The 19,872-nt window shown below is 38.0% G+C and overlaps 1 protein-coding gene across 2 annotated transcripts in view; it reads right to left on the bottom strand.

Annotated features, from left to right (window-relative positions):
* The window catches only part of CPED1 (cadherin like and PC-esterase domain containing 1), a 255,853-nt gene that overhangs the window by 218,270 nt on the left and 17,711 nt on the right, over positions 1-19,872 (bottom strand). For both annotated transcript variants that reach the window (XM_054692593.1, XM_037512247.2), the window contains one exon: positions 17,872-18,046. In XM_054692593.1, the coding sequence (XP_054548568.1) occupies positions 17,872-18,046 (175 nt within the window). The remainder of the gene's footprint in view (positions 1-17,871; positions 18,047-19,872) is intronic.

Genomic DNA, 19,872 nt, shown 5'->3' with positions numbered 1-19,872 from the left:
TGTGTTGTTATAGTTATATAGGATAATGTATATATACATGTGTGTATATATGGTTATAGTTATATATTATATATATGGTTATATGTATATGGTTATAGCTATCTATCTATATATTTAAAGTTATATCTATACTTTAACTTGTCTCTCTGACTCTGAATTTCATCTTTTTTGTTCTTTGTCTTGCCATTTGAATTTGCTTTCTATAAACTGCTTATTTATATCCTTTGTATCAAAGGGATTTACAAATAAAAACTTAAAAAAAAGAAATTTATACTTATTTTATATTTTATTGAGATGATGTTGGTTTACAACACTATTGATTTAGGAGTATAGGATCATACTTGTTCAGATATGTATGTTACCACAGCATGTTGACCAACAAAGCTCCCGTAATTCTCCATCATCATCCACTGGTGTGGGTTTCTATGAGCTGGCCACTCATGGGCAACTGTGACCTATTTGCTACCTACAAATCACAGCAGAACATTCCTTGACTACCTACGGGGTACAGCTCATGTTACAGGGCAGGCCTGGCGACGCCCAGGCCGCTGTTGATCTGATGACATGACTATCTCCATTGCGGTCTGGGGATAACTCTGCCTGTGACAACATCATACTTTGCTGATGCAAATGTCCCTTGACGCACAGTCCCAATGTCCCCTTCCCTCTCCCTTATAAAACTCTGTCCCTCATTCTTATCCCACCCTCCGGACTCTATTCCTCATACCATTGTCGCATGATCTGCTTTTACTATCCTGTATGATTTTAATAAGTGGCACAAGAACTTCTGCTCAAGCAGCAGAGTCTTGCCTGGCAAACCGTCTCCATGACTGCTGTGTCCCTCACCGGGTTCCCCCACGAACCAGCAACAAAGTTCCTGTCGCAACATACTGGGCCCTACTTCCCTTTGCTCTTTACTCCACACCCTCTCCTTTTAGTAACCTCAGTTCTGCAGTCAGTCCATGGGTTTTCCTTTGGTTTTATTTTGTCTCTTCCTTTGCTTTGTTCTTTATATTCCACATATGAATGAAATCATCTGGTATTCGTCTTTCTGTTTCTGATTTATTTCATTTAGCATTATTGCCCCCAGCTCTACCCATGTTATTGAATAGAGCACTATAAAAAAAAAATAGGAGTACATATATCCTTTCAAATTAGTGTTGTTTGTAATACTTGAAGGGAATACCTAGGGGTAGAATTGCTAGGTCATATGTTAGATATATTTTTAATATTTTGAGGAAATCCATTTTGTTTTCCACGGACATGAGACTAAATTCCTATCGACAAGATATCAGGGATCCTTTTTATCTACAACCGCACCAACACTCATTTCTGAAAACACAGACTTAGATGAGGTGTGAAATTAGACTCCAAACACATATTTTTGTAAATAATTAGAAAAATCAATAAATTTTTGAACAAAAAATTAATTGCTGTACAGATAAAAGTTCCTTCTTTTATTAAAAAGTTTAAATGATGTTACATTTTTAATCTCATCAAATCCTAAAATGTAATAACATCTAAAACTGAAGATCCCTGGAGAACAAGCACTGTCGGTAAAAATAAAGATAAAAATCATCCTTTGTAGAGGAATCAGCAGGGAGAATGACAGCTTAATATTTACACCCACTGACCTAATGATTCAGCATTACACTCAAATCTCCAAAATTTAATGTAAATGAATATTAAAACAAAGTTGCATTTTACAGCAACTAGTTGAAAAATTCTCAGTATAGTAAGAAGGACTGTTTTAAAAAACTGTTATACAATGTGACATTTTTTAAAATGAAGCAAATGTTTTTCATACATTTTCAGAAACGAGTATAACATCATGGTAAGGGGTCAAGTTTGGAGAGAGATAGTCCTCTTGTCAAACCTAAGCTCCATCATCTATCTATGAGATACACTGCTCAGCACATCATCTGAGAAACAGAAACACCTACTTAATGGACTAGTATGGAGGGTTCAAGGAGTTAATTATACAAAATGCATGGCACAGTGCATTCAGTTAATAATAAAAAAGGGTAACAAATCTATTGATATGGAAATTTCTTAAAATTTAAAAAAAAAGCTTTTGATATGGCAAGACTTATCATAATCAGCATATTAAAATAGATGGGATAAACTACTGTACAAAGAATCAGGAGGCAAATGAGCAGGATCTGAGTGTGGGTGTGTGAGTGTATGGCTGTATGCATGTGTGTGCACATCTGCAAGGGTTACGCTTAGAATGATAGATGGAAATGCACAACACTGCTGTGTGTTATCTCTCAGTAGTGAAATTTGCAGCAATTTCCACCATTTTTGCATTTGCAAATACTTGATTCAATAGTCTACCATAAACATGTAACATATTTACAGGTAAGAGAACTCCTTTCTAAAAATGCAGTTAGAATCTGCATCCCAAAAGAGAGATATTATCCTCTGAGAAAAAGACATCAAGTCATTTTCCATACTTTGTATCTCACAAAATACAGTAAATTTCCAATTAAATGTTATAGAGAGAGAAACTAACATGTATAGAATAAACATGTATGGAAAATTAATCTGGATCTCAATCATTTTAAAGTTCAAAATATCTCTGATGTAAAAGAGTTCCTTAAAAGTACTCAAAGTAACAGGATTTATTCCAAGAAGTGAAAGTCGCACTCAACATGCTATTGTTCATGCTGCCTACTGTTGAGTTAGACATTTCTGGTACCATACAAAATAGGGCCTTGCTGATAAAACTTAATAAGCTATTTCTCCAAAATGGGCATATAATAAATAGGAATCTTTGCACAAACAAACCAGTGGAAGCGTAAACACTCATTATTTCTGATAGGTGGCTACGTGGATGAGCTTCCAGATTACCCTGGAATGTGCCTGCCATTCTGGCATGCCCAGCATTCCTATGATGCAAGCACCAATTTCCAGCAGAACCTTAATCTGTTTTATAGTTGTGAGTTTGAATTTCCATGCCATTTTTTCATAGACCAACAGGTAAAATACTCATTCTTAAAATAGCCTCACCTTAAGATCATCTAATCCAAAAATCTTTAACTTCTATGAAATGAAAGGAGTCTGAAGGTAGTAACCTCGTCATGTTTTCACAAAGACAATACAACCTAAGCCAATAGTTCTCTTTGCCACGGTACCATTTAATTAATTATCACTTGGCATAAAACATATGTCCTTGTTTACTTTGGTCCATTATCTTTAAGCAAGCACAACATATCGAAAGACAGTTTAAATTCAGCTCTTTGCAACTATCATTTCCAAATGGAATCACTGAGCTTGACTATGAAGAATCAAGCTAACATGTACACAGGCCAACTCATAATGAATGAGCTTGGCATCCATGTAAAGTTAATAGAGGTTTCTCACTGATGTGGAAGGTTGATTCAGGGTCCCAGTGAGACCAACAGAGAACCATTTGGCCACAAACTATTTAAACAGAAAATAAGCATAATTTCTTTGTTTTTCAGGAAAACTCTTGTTAAAGAAGAACCCAGTAGGGTAGTTCGCAACTCATCATACAACAAATCATCCCAGGAACTTGGTATTTCTTCACTTTCCTCCTTTTTTAATGAATTAGATCTAATCCCAGCAATCTGCAAATTAGCAATCCTTCCAGACAATTCTGATGCATAGGAAGTTTGAGAAATGCAGTCTTAGAAAATCAGTAGGAACTGTGGTAGAGCTTTGTCAAAACTATCTTCTTTGAGCAAACATACAGACAGGGAGTCCTTCTACCTCCCCATAATCACAGAATATAGAGCTAGCTATTAGGGAAGCAGGGCCCTGAGAGTCATCTCTGCCCTCTACACCCCTTAATCCCTTGTTTGGTAAGTCTGATAACAAGATGGAATGCTAACAAGATTTTTTAAATTCCAAGAGTTCCCTGTTCTAAATAGACCATTTTGTTGCATAGATGATGAGTTTCACAAATGACTTTCATATTTTTCCTTAGAGGAAAGAACTGAAATGAGTTATTACTATTAAGACATTATTATAACTTGTCAATAGAATTCGTCTTTATTTGAAAACAGAGATATCACTGGCTTGATGAAAATCTGTACGAGCTGTGTATGTGAATTCTGTGCTTCAATTGATTTTGCTCAGACACAGCCACAGAGCACATTTCATTTTGCCCTACCATACAGCCATTTTCTGTCTATTTTCCCCCAAACTTATGAAAAAAGGGTGCTTAAATATCTGAAGGAAAGATTCAGCTATTTTATCAGTGTATTTTTCCAGTTGCTTTTTCATTTAATTGTTTATCTAGTAGGTATATATAAGATATGGATCTGTGCAGAATAGAGTTTAAATAAATGAATAATAAAATACTCCCTGCTTCACAAGAGGCGTATACTATAGAAGGGGGGAATAAGGTGAATACTCAAAAAAAAAAAAGTAAACAACATCACACAAAGTAAACTCTGAAATAAAAGATGTGTGGATTATGTGTACCAAGACCTCAGATAACTTATTTTACCATTTCCAGTTTGAGGGACAGCTATGGGTGAACTTATATATTAATTTGAATTTTAATAAATGGCAGAAAGGAAAAATTCAGGAAGACAAAAACCTCAGTAGCAATCAAAGTGGAAAATTTGAAAAGTGATCTGGCAAAGGTGAGTAGCCCAATCACAGTAGTTCTCCTTCCTGCCCACAGGTTAATGTCACCAGGGAAGTTTTTAGCAAAATAGTGAAGTCCATGCCCATCTTTCTCCCCAGAAATCCCAATATAATTTTCTAGAGCAGAATCTGAGCACTGACTTTTTAAATTAGGTTCCCTGAACAAATGAATAATGAGGACGGACCTGAGAACCATCTATGGCAGGGATGGGGAAGTATCTGATACCATGGCCTGGCAAGCTTGGAATGCTGCACTAAGAAATATGAGTTCTTTTTAGGAGGAGATGAGACATATTGAAGACATCTATACAGGAAAGTGACATGAGAAGAACTATGCTTGTGGAATATTAAGCTAGCTGTCACAGTGGGGTGTATCACAGAAGGCAGAGACCCTCAGCTGGGAGAGGATTTAATAGCTACTGTGATCACATGAGACCACACAGTAACTCTAAGGAAGATGGAGCAATGGCAGAGAAAGGAACACTTTTCAGGGCTAGGTGCCTGATGTGTGTTATGGTTTAAGGAGAGAGTGGACCTAACAAAAGCCTGAGAATCCAAAGCTTAAAAAATCAAGCCACTGATAGGAATATGCCAGACAAGAACCACAGGGATTAGTTCATGTTGAGTAGTGGAGCACACAAATCAAAACATCTATCAGGTAGCTGGAAAACCTGGAAAATTCTTTAGTATTTGACATTATCTAGAGGCTATAACCACAAAAGAAATTTTTTTAAAAAAAATTCAAGGTATAATTGATATATATCACTGTTAGTTTCAAGTATACAACATAATGATACAATATTTATATATAATATAAAAGGATCATCTCAATAAGTCTCTTTAACTTCCATCACTTCACAGTTCATTTTTGTCCTGTGATGAGAACCTTTAAGATCTGCTCACTGAGCAACTTTCAAATATGAAATATAGTAGTATTAACCATAGTCAACATGTTGTATATTGCATGCCCAGAGCTTACATATTTTATGACTGGAAGTGTGTACATTTTGACCACCTTTACCTGTTTCATCCAACCCTACCCTTTCTCTGATCTGTTCCTCAGAGAAACTGAATCTGCAACGTAGAAAAATTTCTTAACAGATTATCAAGCCAGAGGGAAACAGGGAGGACTGAGAATAAGTACCTTGAAAAATGTCCATATTTGGGGGAAGAATATAAAGGCGGGAGATTCGGGAGCCAGAAGTGTTAGTGTTGCCGATGGTGGGTTCTTGTGTTCAAGCGACTGAGGAATAATCACCGACACACCGGACTGAAGATTAGCAAGCTCAGGTTTATTGCAAGAAGGACTCCTGACAGCAGGAGGGGGTTCAAGGAAGGAGCCCATTGCTGGGATGTTTGTTTTCTTTTTATCAGGCTTCTGGTGACTCTCCATCAGTCTCAAAAGCTCCCAGGGGACTTTTTCTTACTTTGGGGTACTTTTCCATGGCCCTACTTTGCCTCATTGCCCCATTTTGTCACCCAGAGGTGTGAAGCAACTACAAGTACTGTTCGTTTTCCACACCGCTCCTGTGACTGCCAGCTTATGCCTGCCAGCTCTGTGGCTGCCAGCCTTTGCCCACTAACCCCCTGCTCCTTCAATTAGAAGTTAAGAGTAAAAAGAGTTTGTTGGAAAATTCCAGAACCCACACCACCACCTCAGTGCTAGGACAGGTTTTTATACTGTTGGGTCTTATGTTTCACCAAGTTTGAGAAACACTACTAGACGGTCAAGGAATATGAGAAGTTACATCAGTAAATTTACATTAAAACTTAATTTAGGACCTCTCTGGTGGCGCAAGGGGTTAAGACGCAGCCCATGAAGCTGTCCACAGCCTCCGCAGCATGAGTTCGATCCCTGGCCAGTGACAAACCCACATGGCGCAGCAGACCTCTCCTGTCTCTTCCGCTGCTCCCCTCAGCAGTGTATTTTGGTCAATCTGCCTGTTCTGTTCCTCACTCTGTCTCTGGTGAATCCTCTCACCACCACCCCCACCCCTCTGGCCTGTACACTAGCTCTTGTATGCATAGATAAAAATAAATAAATCTTTAAAAAAACTTAATTTATAGTTAAAATTTTAAATAGCTTTGAGAAACATTGGTATTCTATTCATGCTCAAATTTGTTCTTGTACAAAACATAACATAACCACAAATATAGCTGTTGAAGAGAGAAGAGTATAGAATGGGCACCATTTTTCCCACCCCACTTACATGCAGCCCCTTGGATTACAAGCCCCAGTGTGCCATGAACCAGACTTCCTAAGCAAGGGAGTTACTGGGAACTAGGGCAAAGCTGAGCAGCCAGGTGAGCCTACAGACACGGAAGGCAGGCAGGTCCATCACTTGCTTTTGTGGCGTGGCTTGTACTCTGGTACTGCTGGGAAGGAGACGTGGAAAAGAGACATGTAGAAACAGATGGAAAAGATGCTTGGAAGAGACGTGGGTGAGAGACACTTAGGAAGGCTGCTCATAGTCATTGGCAGAGACAATGGCAGCCATTTTCCTGACCTCACGGTGGATCCTATGTGCATTTGAATTCTGAATCTCTCCTCAGTCCTAGCTCTCTGGAACCTGCTTGACCCCTTTCTTGTGGTTCCTTTTCTTGTGGTTCCCTGCCACAAGGTACTTTAGACTTGTGGCAAGGTTCTGGGCCCCAGCAGTCCCACTTCTGGCAAACCCTATTTGGTTGGGTATTTGTCCATGAGTGAACGGCTAATTTGAGGGAGTTTTAATGGGAAACTATTATTCTCCCTCTCCATGCGTACTAAGTCTATTAAAGATCTTGCACACTAAGAGTATGCTCTCTTTGCCTTTGTGCATGTGGATAGCCAGATCCCTTTTCAGAGTATGCACCCCTTAACAATTTGGTGTCCTTGGGTACTTCTCAGAAAATGTGCTAACATTGTGACTGGATTTTTTAACAAAATGGGTTCCTTGGTAAATTTTGAAAGAACAATTTTAGGAGTGAGAGGTAATTAAAGTCATATCATGGATGTTAATTAGAGAGAGATTACTAAGGGACAAAACATCCACTTTTCCTTAAGTCTTTGTTTCCCAAACTATAGTTTGGACTTTAAGAGATCTGCTGTTAAGAAGAGGAAATCTTAGCTAAAAAGATGAAAATCATAGAAGATAGCTAAGAAGAAATATTAATTAGCTTGGGAAAAGCCAAATCTAAAAAGGAAGTGATTTGGGAAGTTGCATCATTATTTGTAATATTGAGAATGGAAAGCAAAGAGATAAAATTTAAGAGACAGTCATGGAAATGTGATTAAGACACTCCCAAATTCCTCAAAAATTGAAGAAAATGTCAAAAATATTTCAAGCAGCTAAATCTGATAGTATGCTAGCAGAGGAATCACACTCCATCTGGAGTCTCCAAGTCCCCTTTGAGTTGATTCATACACTCTGTCACTTGAAAGGTCCCATGTGAAAGAGTTTGTTTATCTTCCTAAAGACTTTGCTCAATCAAAATATAGGATGAATGTTACTTATTATTACAAATTAAAACCTGCCATCTAATGCACAGCTTAGTCTGTGGCAAAACTAAACAAAATATCTAATTTCTAAAATGGAATACAAAAAAAATACTTTTTTTTCAATTTCAAATAAATATGAAAAGAACAATGACCTAAAATAAATAAATTACTTATAAAAATATCAATGCAAAGTAGCAGAAAGTGTATTAAAGAAACAGGTCAGAGACAGCATCTTCAAAGCTGTATTAAACATTTCCCAGATTTGGAAAATTCAAATACCCAATCTGGTTTCTATGAAACTTAAAAAGATCAAACAATTAGAAAGAAGCTAGGCTTAAAGGAGAGATGCAAGGGATTTCAGTCAACATCTGGTGACCATTTCCAATTATAAGAACTAACCCACTTAAGGAAGCAGTTTAGTTTCTTTGGAGTAAAAACGAGACACTGGCTTTTTGTTCCCTTTGCACAGTGGAGGGTAAAGGAAACATCAGAATGGGGAGGTCATTTGAAACTCAACTTTTATAAATAAGAAAGCTTTTTTCAAAAACTAAAGTAAATTCGACTCAGGTCCCTGTAGCATAAACAACTCAACTGAGTTAAGGTTATATAAACATTCCTTGAGCTCCAGAGTGCCAATTAAAGAACAAATTCTGTTTGGTCGTAAATATATCAGTAATTCTATAAGCACAGAGGAAAATAACAATAAACCTGAACATACAATTACTGTGTGTCATAACACAATAAAACAGAATGGTGCAGCCTTATAAGTTTCTTCGATTCAATTTCTTTTTTTCAGTTTGATTAACTATAGCACAGAAGCACTACTGATACCGTCCGAAACCTATTACTTGCATAATAGAAAACGTATGTCAGATGGGTTCTAGGCGAAATACCAACCAGGCAACACACATGGCGCCTTTTAAATGTGACCTTTACTGGTTTGTCTTCCTGCTAAATAGTCACAGGGTATCTAGCTCAGGAAAGCAGCAGGGGTGTCAGGACAGGACTAGGGGGAAAAGGAAGAGAGTAGTTCATTAGACTCTCATGTTTTAAATTATCAGTAGAAGCATCTGCTTCAAATGTGCACTGCTGGCCGGAGGAGACCACCTCCAATTGTGCTGTGGAATAGATGCTTCTCCACTCCTTTGCTCCTCATTCCTCTCTTCTGTACATAAGACATGAGAGTAAAAGCAAGACAAAGGAAAAGAAATGATATTTAAAATCATGTCCCATTTTTTTCTCATCTTGTGGATATACATGATAGAATGCATCATAGCACTGCAGACTTGAAAAAGACTTTGGTGGCTATTTTATCCATTTTCCCAAGTAATAAAGCAACTATCTCAGTAGCATCCCTAACTTGCTTCTGTTGCAACAAGACACCTACTTTCTGAGATGAGTTGTTGCATTACTGATAACTCCAATTAATCAAATGTTCATCCTTAAATTGGTCCTAGATATGCCTTCTAAAGTTAACACAAATAAATTTTGACTCAAGCAACCCCTTAAAGAGTAGGAATACTGGGCTTGCCCGGTGGCGCAGCGGTTGAGCGCTGGGTTGTGAAGCTGCCTGCAGCCTCCACAGAGCTGGTTCGATCCCCGGCCCCCGGGCAAGGGTTCCACATGGTGCACAGACCTCTCCTGCTGCGCCTGCTGCTCCCCTCAGCAGTGTATTCCATCAGTCTGCCTGGTCTGCTCCCTGCTCTGGCTCTGGTGAATTCTCTCACCCTCCCGCGCTTCTGACTGTACCCAGTGCTTGTATAAATAAATAAATAAACTTAAAAAAAAAAAAGAGTAGGAATACAAAAATAGTGGTATAACTCCTTGCAGGAACTCCCAAAATGTTCTTTTTTGCAAGGATCTATTTTCTCATCATCACTATCTGGTTTCTGCTGCAACTGTAGAAAAATGTCCTCTTCATGTTTAGATAACTAATTCTCACCCAGCGATAAAATATATCCTGTGTCACTGACTATCCCAGGAGCAAGTCAAAAGCTTTACCAAAACATTTATTCTCTCTTCGGTCACTATATCATTCTATGAACTAAAACAATCTTACACTAAATAGTACCTGGATGATATAAAAGACAATAATTTGATGGTGTCTTGATCATTTTTTAGAGAATTAAATTCTGGGTTCTATTGTGTATTTTCCCAAAGCAAGAGACTAGAAAATCATAAAGAGAATATTTTACACTATGCTAGGGAAAAGAATAAGAGTGCATAATATAGGGGACACAGGGGTTTTCACCTGTGTCAGGTTTTCACCTGATGGGGGTTTTCACCCTTGTTGCTTCTATGTTCACAAACAAATGCTGTAAGCTTACTTTTCTGTGTCCTTTATTGTTACATTGTTCTATGGGATAGTAAAACTTCAGTGAATCAATTACCACCTCTAAACAATCCACAAATTTGCATCTCCTGTCCTGGTCTCTGCTTGCTCCAGTTTCTGCTCTCCATATAAACAGCTCTGGGCACTTGTGACTGAAAGTGGTTAGAATTTAACCCATCCTCCCTCCCCCAAAACCAGCAAGCTGAGTAATACAGGCAAATATGGCAGGGCAGTCTTAAAAAGGAAAAAACTCTGAAAAATGGACACAAACACTCCGAAACCTGATAGCCTAGAATCATCTGGTATATTTGGTATCAGCCTACACCCTGTTTTGTGGTTGCACTGACCTGTTTTAAGTGCAGATTTGAGTGTGAATAGAGTATCTGTGTTCCTGTAAAGTTATATAAAAATAGAAGTTTACCAATTTAGTTTTAATGTGAATTCTCCGAGATAGCTCACTATTTAAGAGGCCCAATGTTGGTGTACTATTTTTATTTTTCATGTTTTCAGTAAATATTTATTATGGGCCCCTAATTGGAGGGAATGGTTTTAAGTGGCAAGCAGAACAAACAAGGGGTCTGATTTTAAGAAACTTACAGATTTTTTGGAAGTGAGGTTTTTTGGTGTTTTTTTAATCCATATTGGAAAGATCTGGGAGCTTGTTTGTTAGAATTTCAGAAGAGTTTACCATCCAGACTTTCAAATGAGTACATGCAAATTGAGTGATAGGCGATAAACACCTATCAAATTGATTTAACCAAAAATACCTGGCAGCAACACCCTTAGAGCAATTCCTGTAGAACCATTTGAAATGTTCCTCTCCACAAAGGAAACTTCACAATCCTTTTCTTTGACTATTTTTTGACAACACAACCAATTGACAAAATCTCCAATTTCTGGGGTGAGCAACATGCCATTTACAGAACAGTCCAAAACAATCAATTTGCAGAAGCAAAAATCCAAGGTTTTGACAGACTAAGGAACTTGGCAGAGGTTATATGTTATATGACCATTCAAAGGTACACTAGAGATTCCCACCCAGCTTTCCTCTACTCCAAAGCCTATCCTACCTTTTACCTACCAGAGTCTACTACCTCCTCAAGAAGGCAATAATTGTGGCTAAGCTTTTCTTAAGTATGGGTAATTTAAATCCCAGCTTCTTTCTGGCTTCTTTTTGAATACAAATAAACTAAAGAAAAAACTAAAATATGTTTGCTATTAAAAAGCTAAGATTGGTCTGTAGTAGATGTTTCTTTTCCATACAAACTTCAGAAACAGCTTTTGGCAAGTAGCCACTGTAAATAAACATTCAAAATTAGACTAAATTTCAAGTGACATACGGATGTATTGGACATTTTCAAGAGTGAAAGTGAATATAAATAAAAATATAGGATAGAAATCTATTGCATTATAAGCAAGGAAGGAAATGAGCTTTTTCTTTTTTAATGTATTTTCTACAGCATTATGTGGTGATCTATATCTCTCGCTCTATTAACTATCTTTTAAAAGTGCTTCCCAAGAATACAGTTGGGTAAATTACAGTGTATTTATGAGAGGGGGCTGGAGGAAGCTGTAAAACAACATTATTTAAAATACAATTCTCTAAAACACAAGTTATCAAGTTTAATATCAATACAAGTATCAATAGATTCTATATATCACTGTTTTAATTTTAGCCCTTCAGAGAAATGCCTTCACTATTCCTTGCTGTGATGTTTTAATCTCTGCTAATGCTGGAAAGTTGTTAGAGGAACCAAGATAGAGTGTTTCCAAACACTTTTGGAAAACATCTACTTCACAGGCCTTCATCCGTTACATAACTTAGTGTTAGCTATTTCATCATCCCTTTAATGAAGTTGTTTTACATATATTGCATGGGTACCTGGGAGGTGAGGGGAAGAAACTGTAATGTTCTGTTCTTTCTGAGAGTTGAAACTGCTACTCTTTCTCTTTTTGCTCCAAGTAGTCAGAGGCTCAAAGCCAAAATGAAGTTGAAATTATGGTAGTTAAGAAATCCATATCACAGGGCCTCCCTGGTGGCACAAGGAGTTAAGACCCAGCACTATGAAGCTATCTGCAGCCACTGCAACACCAGTTCGATCCCCAGCCATGGAGGTGACCACATGGTGCAGCAGACCTCTCCTGACTCGCCCGCTGCTCCCCTCAGCAGTGTACTTGGGTCAATCTGCCTGTTTTGTTCCCCACTCTGTCTCTGGTGAATCCTCTCACCCACCACATCTCTGGCCCGCCCCCAGCACTTATATGCATAAATAAATAAATCTTAAAAAAAAAAAAAAATCCACATCCCATTCAAGCCCCATGGTATTTGCTGTTTCCATCTTAGTAGGTCTATTGTTAATTGTTTATTATAAACCATTGAATCCGTTTTGAATGAAGTTTGGTATAAGTTAAAAACTAAACTCTCTCTGTCCTAGAGTTAATTCATGACCTTGGTGTGGGATCAGAGGACATAGAATTAGTCTGTATACAAGGGTCAGCAAATTTTTTCTCAAATGGGTGCAATATAAATACTTCAGGTTGTAAGGGCTATGAAATCTCTATTGCAGCTTCTCAACTCTGCTTTACAGAACAAAAGTAACCAGTGACAGGAGGAGAACAACTAATGGTTGTGTTTCAATAAAACCTGTTCACAAAGACAGGTGTTCGGTTGGATTTGGTCCATGGCCCATAGTTTACAAGAAACAATGGTTAAGAAAATCAAGGCTTTCACTTTTTGCATTCCTTCAAAAAACATTCTATGTAAAATTCCCAAGATATAAGATCAAGTTGAAACTCTCAAAGTGACTCTAATTCTGTAATTTTGATAGCAGGTTGGCATGTGTGTTTCCCATGGACTCTCATATATTTAATTTAAACTGGCAAGATGTACTCAAAAGTGGGTAGAAAGTTAATAAATATGCACTATGCTTTAAGTACACATAAATAATCCTGATCCAGTGATAAAGTTTACTGAGTCAGAGTGTCTTGGACCAAATTCTACTTAAATGTTGACATGGCAATAGTCTAAACACTTTTGGAAAACATCTACTCTCTTTTAGGCTAGTATATTATTCCAATACTAAAACAGTGATTTGCTAAATGGTACCTAGATACTAGCGAGAGGATGATTGGTTGGTGCTTCTACCATTTCCTGTAGAGAATTACATGTTTTTACAAATTCAGGGACATAAGATGGATTTTTCCAAAGCAAGGGACTGAGCAGCCATAAAAAGTATATGTTTTACATTCTGCTAAGTTTTGTAGGCCTAAATCTGTAAAGACTTTTGTCTTCTTGCTGGTCTCACAATCATCTAAAAGACTAAATCTTGAAAATACCTATACAATCAAATCATACAAGTAATGCCATGGCATTATAGTAAGCAGACTTTCATATCATTTTATCACAAAAATTACCACCAAAGGGGCTCCCTGGTGGGGTAAGGGATTAAGTCTCAGCACTATGAAGCGATCGGTAGCCACTGCAGTGCAAGTTCAATCCCCAACCAAGGAGCTGACCCACATGGACATGGCTCAGCAGACCTCTCCTGTCTTACCTGCTGCTCCCTTCGGTAGATGTGCCTGTTCTTCTCTGCACTCTGTCTCTGGTGAGTCCTCTCTCTCTCTCTCTCTCTCTCTCTCTCTCACACACACACACACACACACACACACACACACACATAACCCTGCACCTCTGGCCTATACTCCAGCTCTTGTATGCATAAATAACTAAATCTTTAAAAAAAATTACCACCAACGTTGCTATTTCTTGAACTAATAGTACATCCCTTAGGATGGTACACTGCAAACTGGGCTACACATCAGAATTACCTGTGTCTGTTTTTAACATATAAATTTCTGGGCACCACTCCCAGGCTATTGAATGAGAAAAATATTGGCTGGGCTTTATTTGTCTCCTGATTTCTGATAGGAGTGGACAAGTAATGAAATTTTCACCACATACTATTGTGAAATAAATATCATTACTGCCTTTAACAGCTAAGAGAACAAAGGCTCTGAGAGCTTTAAAGACTTGCTAAGGTCACATATCCAGAGCCCTAAAGTCTTTCCCACTACAGCCACCACCTTCATTATGTCACTAGAATGGAATCAAGCAGGGGAAAAACATAATGCCCATATATTAATTTAGAACATGAGAGTGCTTACTTTTCCTTTCAATAAAGTTTCAGTATATAAGTAGCAGGGAAATTAAAATACAAAGCCCAAATGTTTTTGGGATTTGTCCTGATACATTATGCTTGTACAGTTGCCTGCCTATTTTATGACTATTCTATGTGTTCCTAATTTTTAAAAGGTTAAAGAAAAAGTGGCCCCCTCCTGGATAGAGTTCACCTGTGCATCAGAGAATGGCACAATAAAGAGGTGAGGGGAAGTGAGTGGGGTTAAGTCAGGAGAGGAGAGGGACAGGCTGAATGGGTAGGGAAAATGAATTTTATATTTAATTTGCTATCACCAAGGATGTGTTTTTTTTCCCAAGGAGATACTTTATAAATGTGTCAAATCTGCATCTGCGTATTTAGTAACATTTGTGGGAGTAACTATTTTGTTTTTAGTATAGTATTTTCTAGGGCTTCCCCGGTGGTGCAGCGGTTGAGTGCTGGGTTACGAAGCTGCCCGCAGCCTCTGCAGCGCTGGTTCGATCCCTGGCCACTGGGCAAGGATCCCACATGGTACGCAGACCTCTCCTGCTGCCCGCTGCTCCCCTCAGCAGTGTACTTCGGTCCTTCTGCCTGCTCTGCTCCCTGCTCTGGCTCTGGTGAATTCTCACCCTCCTGCACTTCTGACTGTACCCAGTGCTTGTATAAATAAATAAAATAAATCTTAAAAAAATAGTATTTTCTAATCTCAGGTTACAAAACAGCAGAGACTGCAAAGCTAAAGTGAAAGGGTATGTGGTTCTCCAGATCATTCTCAATTGCTTCCACCCCTCTGAAGCTCCTCAACCTGACAGGTTGTTTAAATGTGCCACGATACCTTTTTGTTTCCTGCTGATGCACATATAGTAAAATAAGCATGAAGTGAATAAGTGAAACTAATGCAAAACAAATTCTACAGGAATCAAATCTCTGGAAAATATTTTTTGTAGCTAATGCCTCCATTCTAACATAATTTGCAGATTAAATTTGTGGCCATGGAAAATAAACTGCAATAAAATATATGGGTGTTTTTCTGTATGTTAGATAGTCAAGGAAATGCTAGATTACAGTCCCAGAACTTTATGTCAGGTATTTGATGCACATTGCTCTCACAAGAAAAACTACAAAATCAAATGAAAAATTGAAGTCAATTTTCCATACTCGTGAAACTGCTACCCTTTTTTGAGGACTCTCCAGGAATCATATCTTATTATACAGAATAGAGGAATACCAAAAAAGAGTCAGGAACAAATATGTTCAAAGTGTGGGAAAGTGGAGAAAGGGAACCAAATCAGCATTTACAATGACAAATTCTGGTGCCACCATCTAGTCATCTGGGGCCACTGGGCCCAGCAGTTCATTGAGCTGCCAGATTCTATTGCTTTCAGGATATTTTTGCACTTTCTTGATATCAGAAAGCTGCAAAGTAATCCTCCTTTTTGCTGTAAAACTGACCAAAGGACATAAAGAGGGAAAGGAAACATATTCCTTCTTTTTACAACTGGAGAAAATTGAAAATTGACTAGAAGTTGAAATGCCCAGACAGTCCATGTGCCTGTAAATGGTCAGTAGCAGCACCAAGTGGGCAGAGGAGTTCCAGACAATAGTGGTGTGTTCCCAGGCTCAGTGCTCTTTGCACTATTCCAGGAGCACAGCTCACATGCCAGTCTGTGAAGGTTACACAGTCAATCACTCAGTGATGGGTTAAATTATTTTGTGGGATGAACAGGAAACTAAACATTTTATATCTTTCCTTAACTCTGACAGCTATTCTGATAAGCTGTTATGTGACAATATTATTTATGGAGGTCCCAGAACTTTAGATTGGTCTTTCTTAATAGAACCAGTCCCAGAGAGGCTTACGAAGTTTGTTTTCAACCCTCTTTGATTTTCCAGAACTTTTACCTTCCCTTTTGTCTTTCCCATTTGCTTCCAGAATCTTTTAGTGCTCTAGATTTCCATATTACTCCTGGGAGACAGGGACCAGCAAATGGTATTCTAGAAGACCTCTCCAAATAACACATGCTCTGTGCATTTCTAAGACCTTTCTTTTCATCAAAGTGGATATTTTGGGACTCTATTGCCTGGAGGCTTTGTTAAGTTGCTTACAGCTTTACTGCCAACATAGTAAAAAATGAATGTCATAAAGAGTGATCATGGCCAACCTTCTTCACTCACCAGAAAAGTTAGCACTTTAAAGAGCAAGGGGACCCGTAACTGAATTTTTCAGTGCTATATTGATGGCAAGATTGACATTTCAGTGAAAATCACTGTGGTTTTAGGATCTATTGTCTCCCAAAGGAAACTGTCCCTGGAATCACCTGATTCAAATTGCTTTTCTTCCCTTCTTTTTTGATATACAGGAAAATAGATATACTGTGTCATCAACAAGAGAAAAACCTGAATGAACATCCCTCATCCTTGAGGCTCTAATAAGCAAGACTATGGACCAACGGGAGAATGGACCACAAGGAGGTGAATGGGAAGATTCAGAAATGAGAGCTGGAAAGTGGGGTTCAAATCTTGTCCTTTCTCACCCCAGATTTAAGATACAGGGAGAGTCATTTCCCCTTTTGAACCCTCAGTTTCCTCTGCTGGAATATGGGAAGCAGAAATTCTTATTTCCTAATCTTACTTTCCTCTAGATGCTTCTATGAGGATTAGAGGCCATGAATATAGAATATAACACAGCATCTGTCACATGGTTAGATGTTCAGGAAAAGTTTGCTGTTTTTGTTAGTGGCCTTTTTGACCCTCATCCTCTACTGAACTTTCTTTTCAAATAAGTTGCTTAAAATCTTGTCTCTTATTTTTCACTTCAAATAATAGAAATAAAAGTACTTGACTAGTAATGGTGTGTGTGATAAAGATCCATTCTTCTTGAGCATTTAGAGTCAATCTGTGAATCACATTTAAACTGGCTTCTCGAAACAATTTCCAGCACATTCTACCTGCAGTCAGATGAAGTGGCAATTTTCTTAAAATATGGAGCAGTTTGGTGCAGGGCAGAACATGTATTCAGGCTCATAAACATGAACATTTTTTTATGTAGCATTTAAACATGAACTATGCAACTCCAAAATACTACAAAAATATAAACAAAATAATTTCAGGAATAAAGAAATATAGATCAAGAGAACAGAGAGCGAGGAGGAAAGGAGCCAAGTTTTCTATCATCCAAGAAAATTGATCATGGGTAAACATTTGCTTTTAGAGGAAGATGGTAGCATGTTCTAGACATGGTTTAACATTGTAAGTTAAACGACTCTAGTAATTCATATTCTGACCTTTTCCTAGTGGCCCCAGATCACCAAACCCTTCTTCAGCGATGACGACCTTATAGCGATGCTGAGTGAGAACATGCTGGTAGAGCTGAAGTTCCCTTTTGCTGTAGGAAGGAGGCCGGTAGATTATGGCCCTTCTGCTGTGGCTGCCAAAGTGAGTCTTCACTGTATCCTCCACCTGAAAAAAAAAAAAAAAAAAGAAGATATAAAAACTCAAGAGGAAAAAGTAGCACATAAACACTGAAGGACAACATGAATGCAAATCAGGAGCCATTCAGAAAGTTATCCTTTTAAGTTTTTTCTACAAATGCAAGATTCCCTGAAAGACCGACAAAGACAAAAGATAACCATATGCAAGAACTGAAGGTGAATTGAAATTTTCTCACTATTACAGAAAGTTGAAAATTTTAAGCCATTAAAATATAGAACTCCTAGAAGAATACTACTATGTAGAAATATAGAGCTTAACTCCTGCTGAAAATACAAAATTAATAGCAATGCTTTTCATCTGCATTGTGCTGTTACAAACTAGCTTCAGCTTTTAACAGTTCTTTTAAGTAAGCATAGTAAAGAAGACAGACTCAGGATTATTTTTGTGCTGGAAAGACATGTTCAGGAAGGGGGAAAGTTGAAAAGCAATTATAGACCCAGGGACAATTTTCCTGACTCTCTGTTCTTTATGATTCCCATTTTAAAAAACAAACCCACATAAAGAACAGAGAGTCAGGAAAATTGTTTCTGAGTCTGAGCTTTGTCTGGCACATGCTAACATAGGTCCTTCATTCCAGGATATAATAGAAATGATACAAAGGAAATGAATAGAACACCAGCTAATCATACCTTCTGCGCATGGTACTTTGGGGAACATGAGTAGCAACTTTCCCTTGTTAAAGGATATAGCATCTAGGTGATAATGAAGCTATTTAAACTCCAGAATTGAACTGCAAATTGGGGTATGATTCCCTAGCAAATGAAATTGTTTGTAATAAAAAAATTATGAGAAGGGGGATTTGAAATCAAATGTAGATGGAACCTTTAAACACAGGAGTTAGAAGGGACCCAGGAGTCCACAGGAAGCACAAGGAAACAAACATGCATCTTGGTGAGGAAAGTAAGAAGAGAGGAAAACAGACGTTTCCAAATATATCGGTGTCATTCCAGGGAAATGCAGTTTCCAGAATGGTCTCACATTATTTTCTTTTCGTAATCACAGGACACTCCTTTCTGTTAGCTGGCTCAAGTGTTGGAACTATTCCACATGAGGAAACTTCAAATTTCAAATTTGAAGTGATTATTATTTAGAAAGGTACCATCCCTCCTTTTCCCACAGCAGGATCAGTTTAAGGAAGAAAAATGTCACTTTTACCAGTATACCTTACCTAGAGCATATTCTAAATAAAGTATAATTACTGGCTATCTTTTATAATAACCTTTACAACAGACTGAAATTTTGATTCACGTCTCAGACTGCTGAGAATAAATAGGAAATGAGCTTGTCAGCCAAATTAGGTTGTATTATCCTGTCACACACACCGCTCTTGCCCTGGTAATATTTATAACACACTGGATCAGCAAAATGGCCCAATACCAAAGGGTGAGAACTGTTTCAGTCCGGAAAACAGGTGCACACACTGTGTATGTGAAATTAAAAGTATGTGGACAATTATGTCAACCACAACAGCTAGTGTGGGATTATCCAACGCCTGTAGCAGCACTTTGGAAGTGAGAGCTCCTGATTACTCCCACAGTTCTGAAGATATATTTTTAGTGGAAGAACACATTAACCTGGCCACTGCAACAACTGAAGTTGAGACTTGCAAGCTTACTGATGAGAATTTAGGAAAGAATGAAGGTGGCTGTGCTGGTAACACACTGAACCCCTGAGTCACTTCCCTCTCTCCCCGTCTCTTCAGAGATCTGCAAAATAGTCAAGTCACTCTGCTAGACCACATGAAAGTTGTTTTATAACTGAACACTCACTATTTTTATTTGAAGGACTTTAGA

This window comes from Talpa occidentalis, unplaced genomic scaffold (assembly GCF_014898055.3).
Source record: "Talpa occidentalis isolate TD23 unplaced genomic scaffold, MPIMG_talOcc4v2.1, whole genome shotgun sequence".
Lineage (NCBI taxonomy): Eukaryota > Metazoa > Chordata > Mammalia > Eulipotyphla > Talpidae > Talpa > Talpa occidentalis.
The sequence above is the reverse complement of the archived record's forward strand: the minus strand, read 5'-3'. Positions and strand labels throughout refer to the sequence as shown.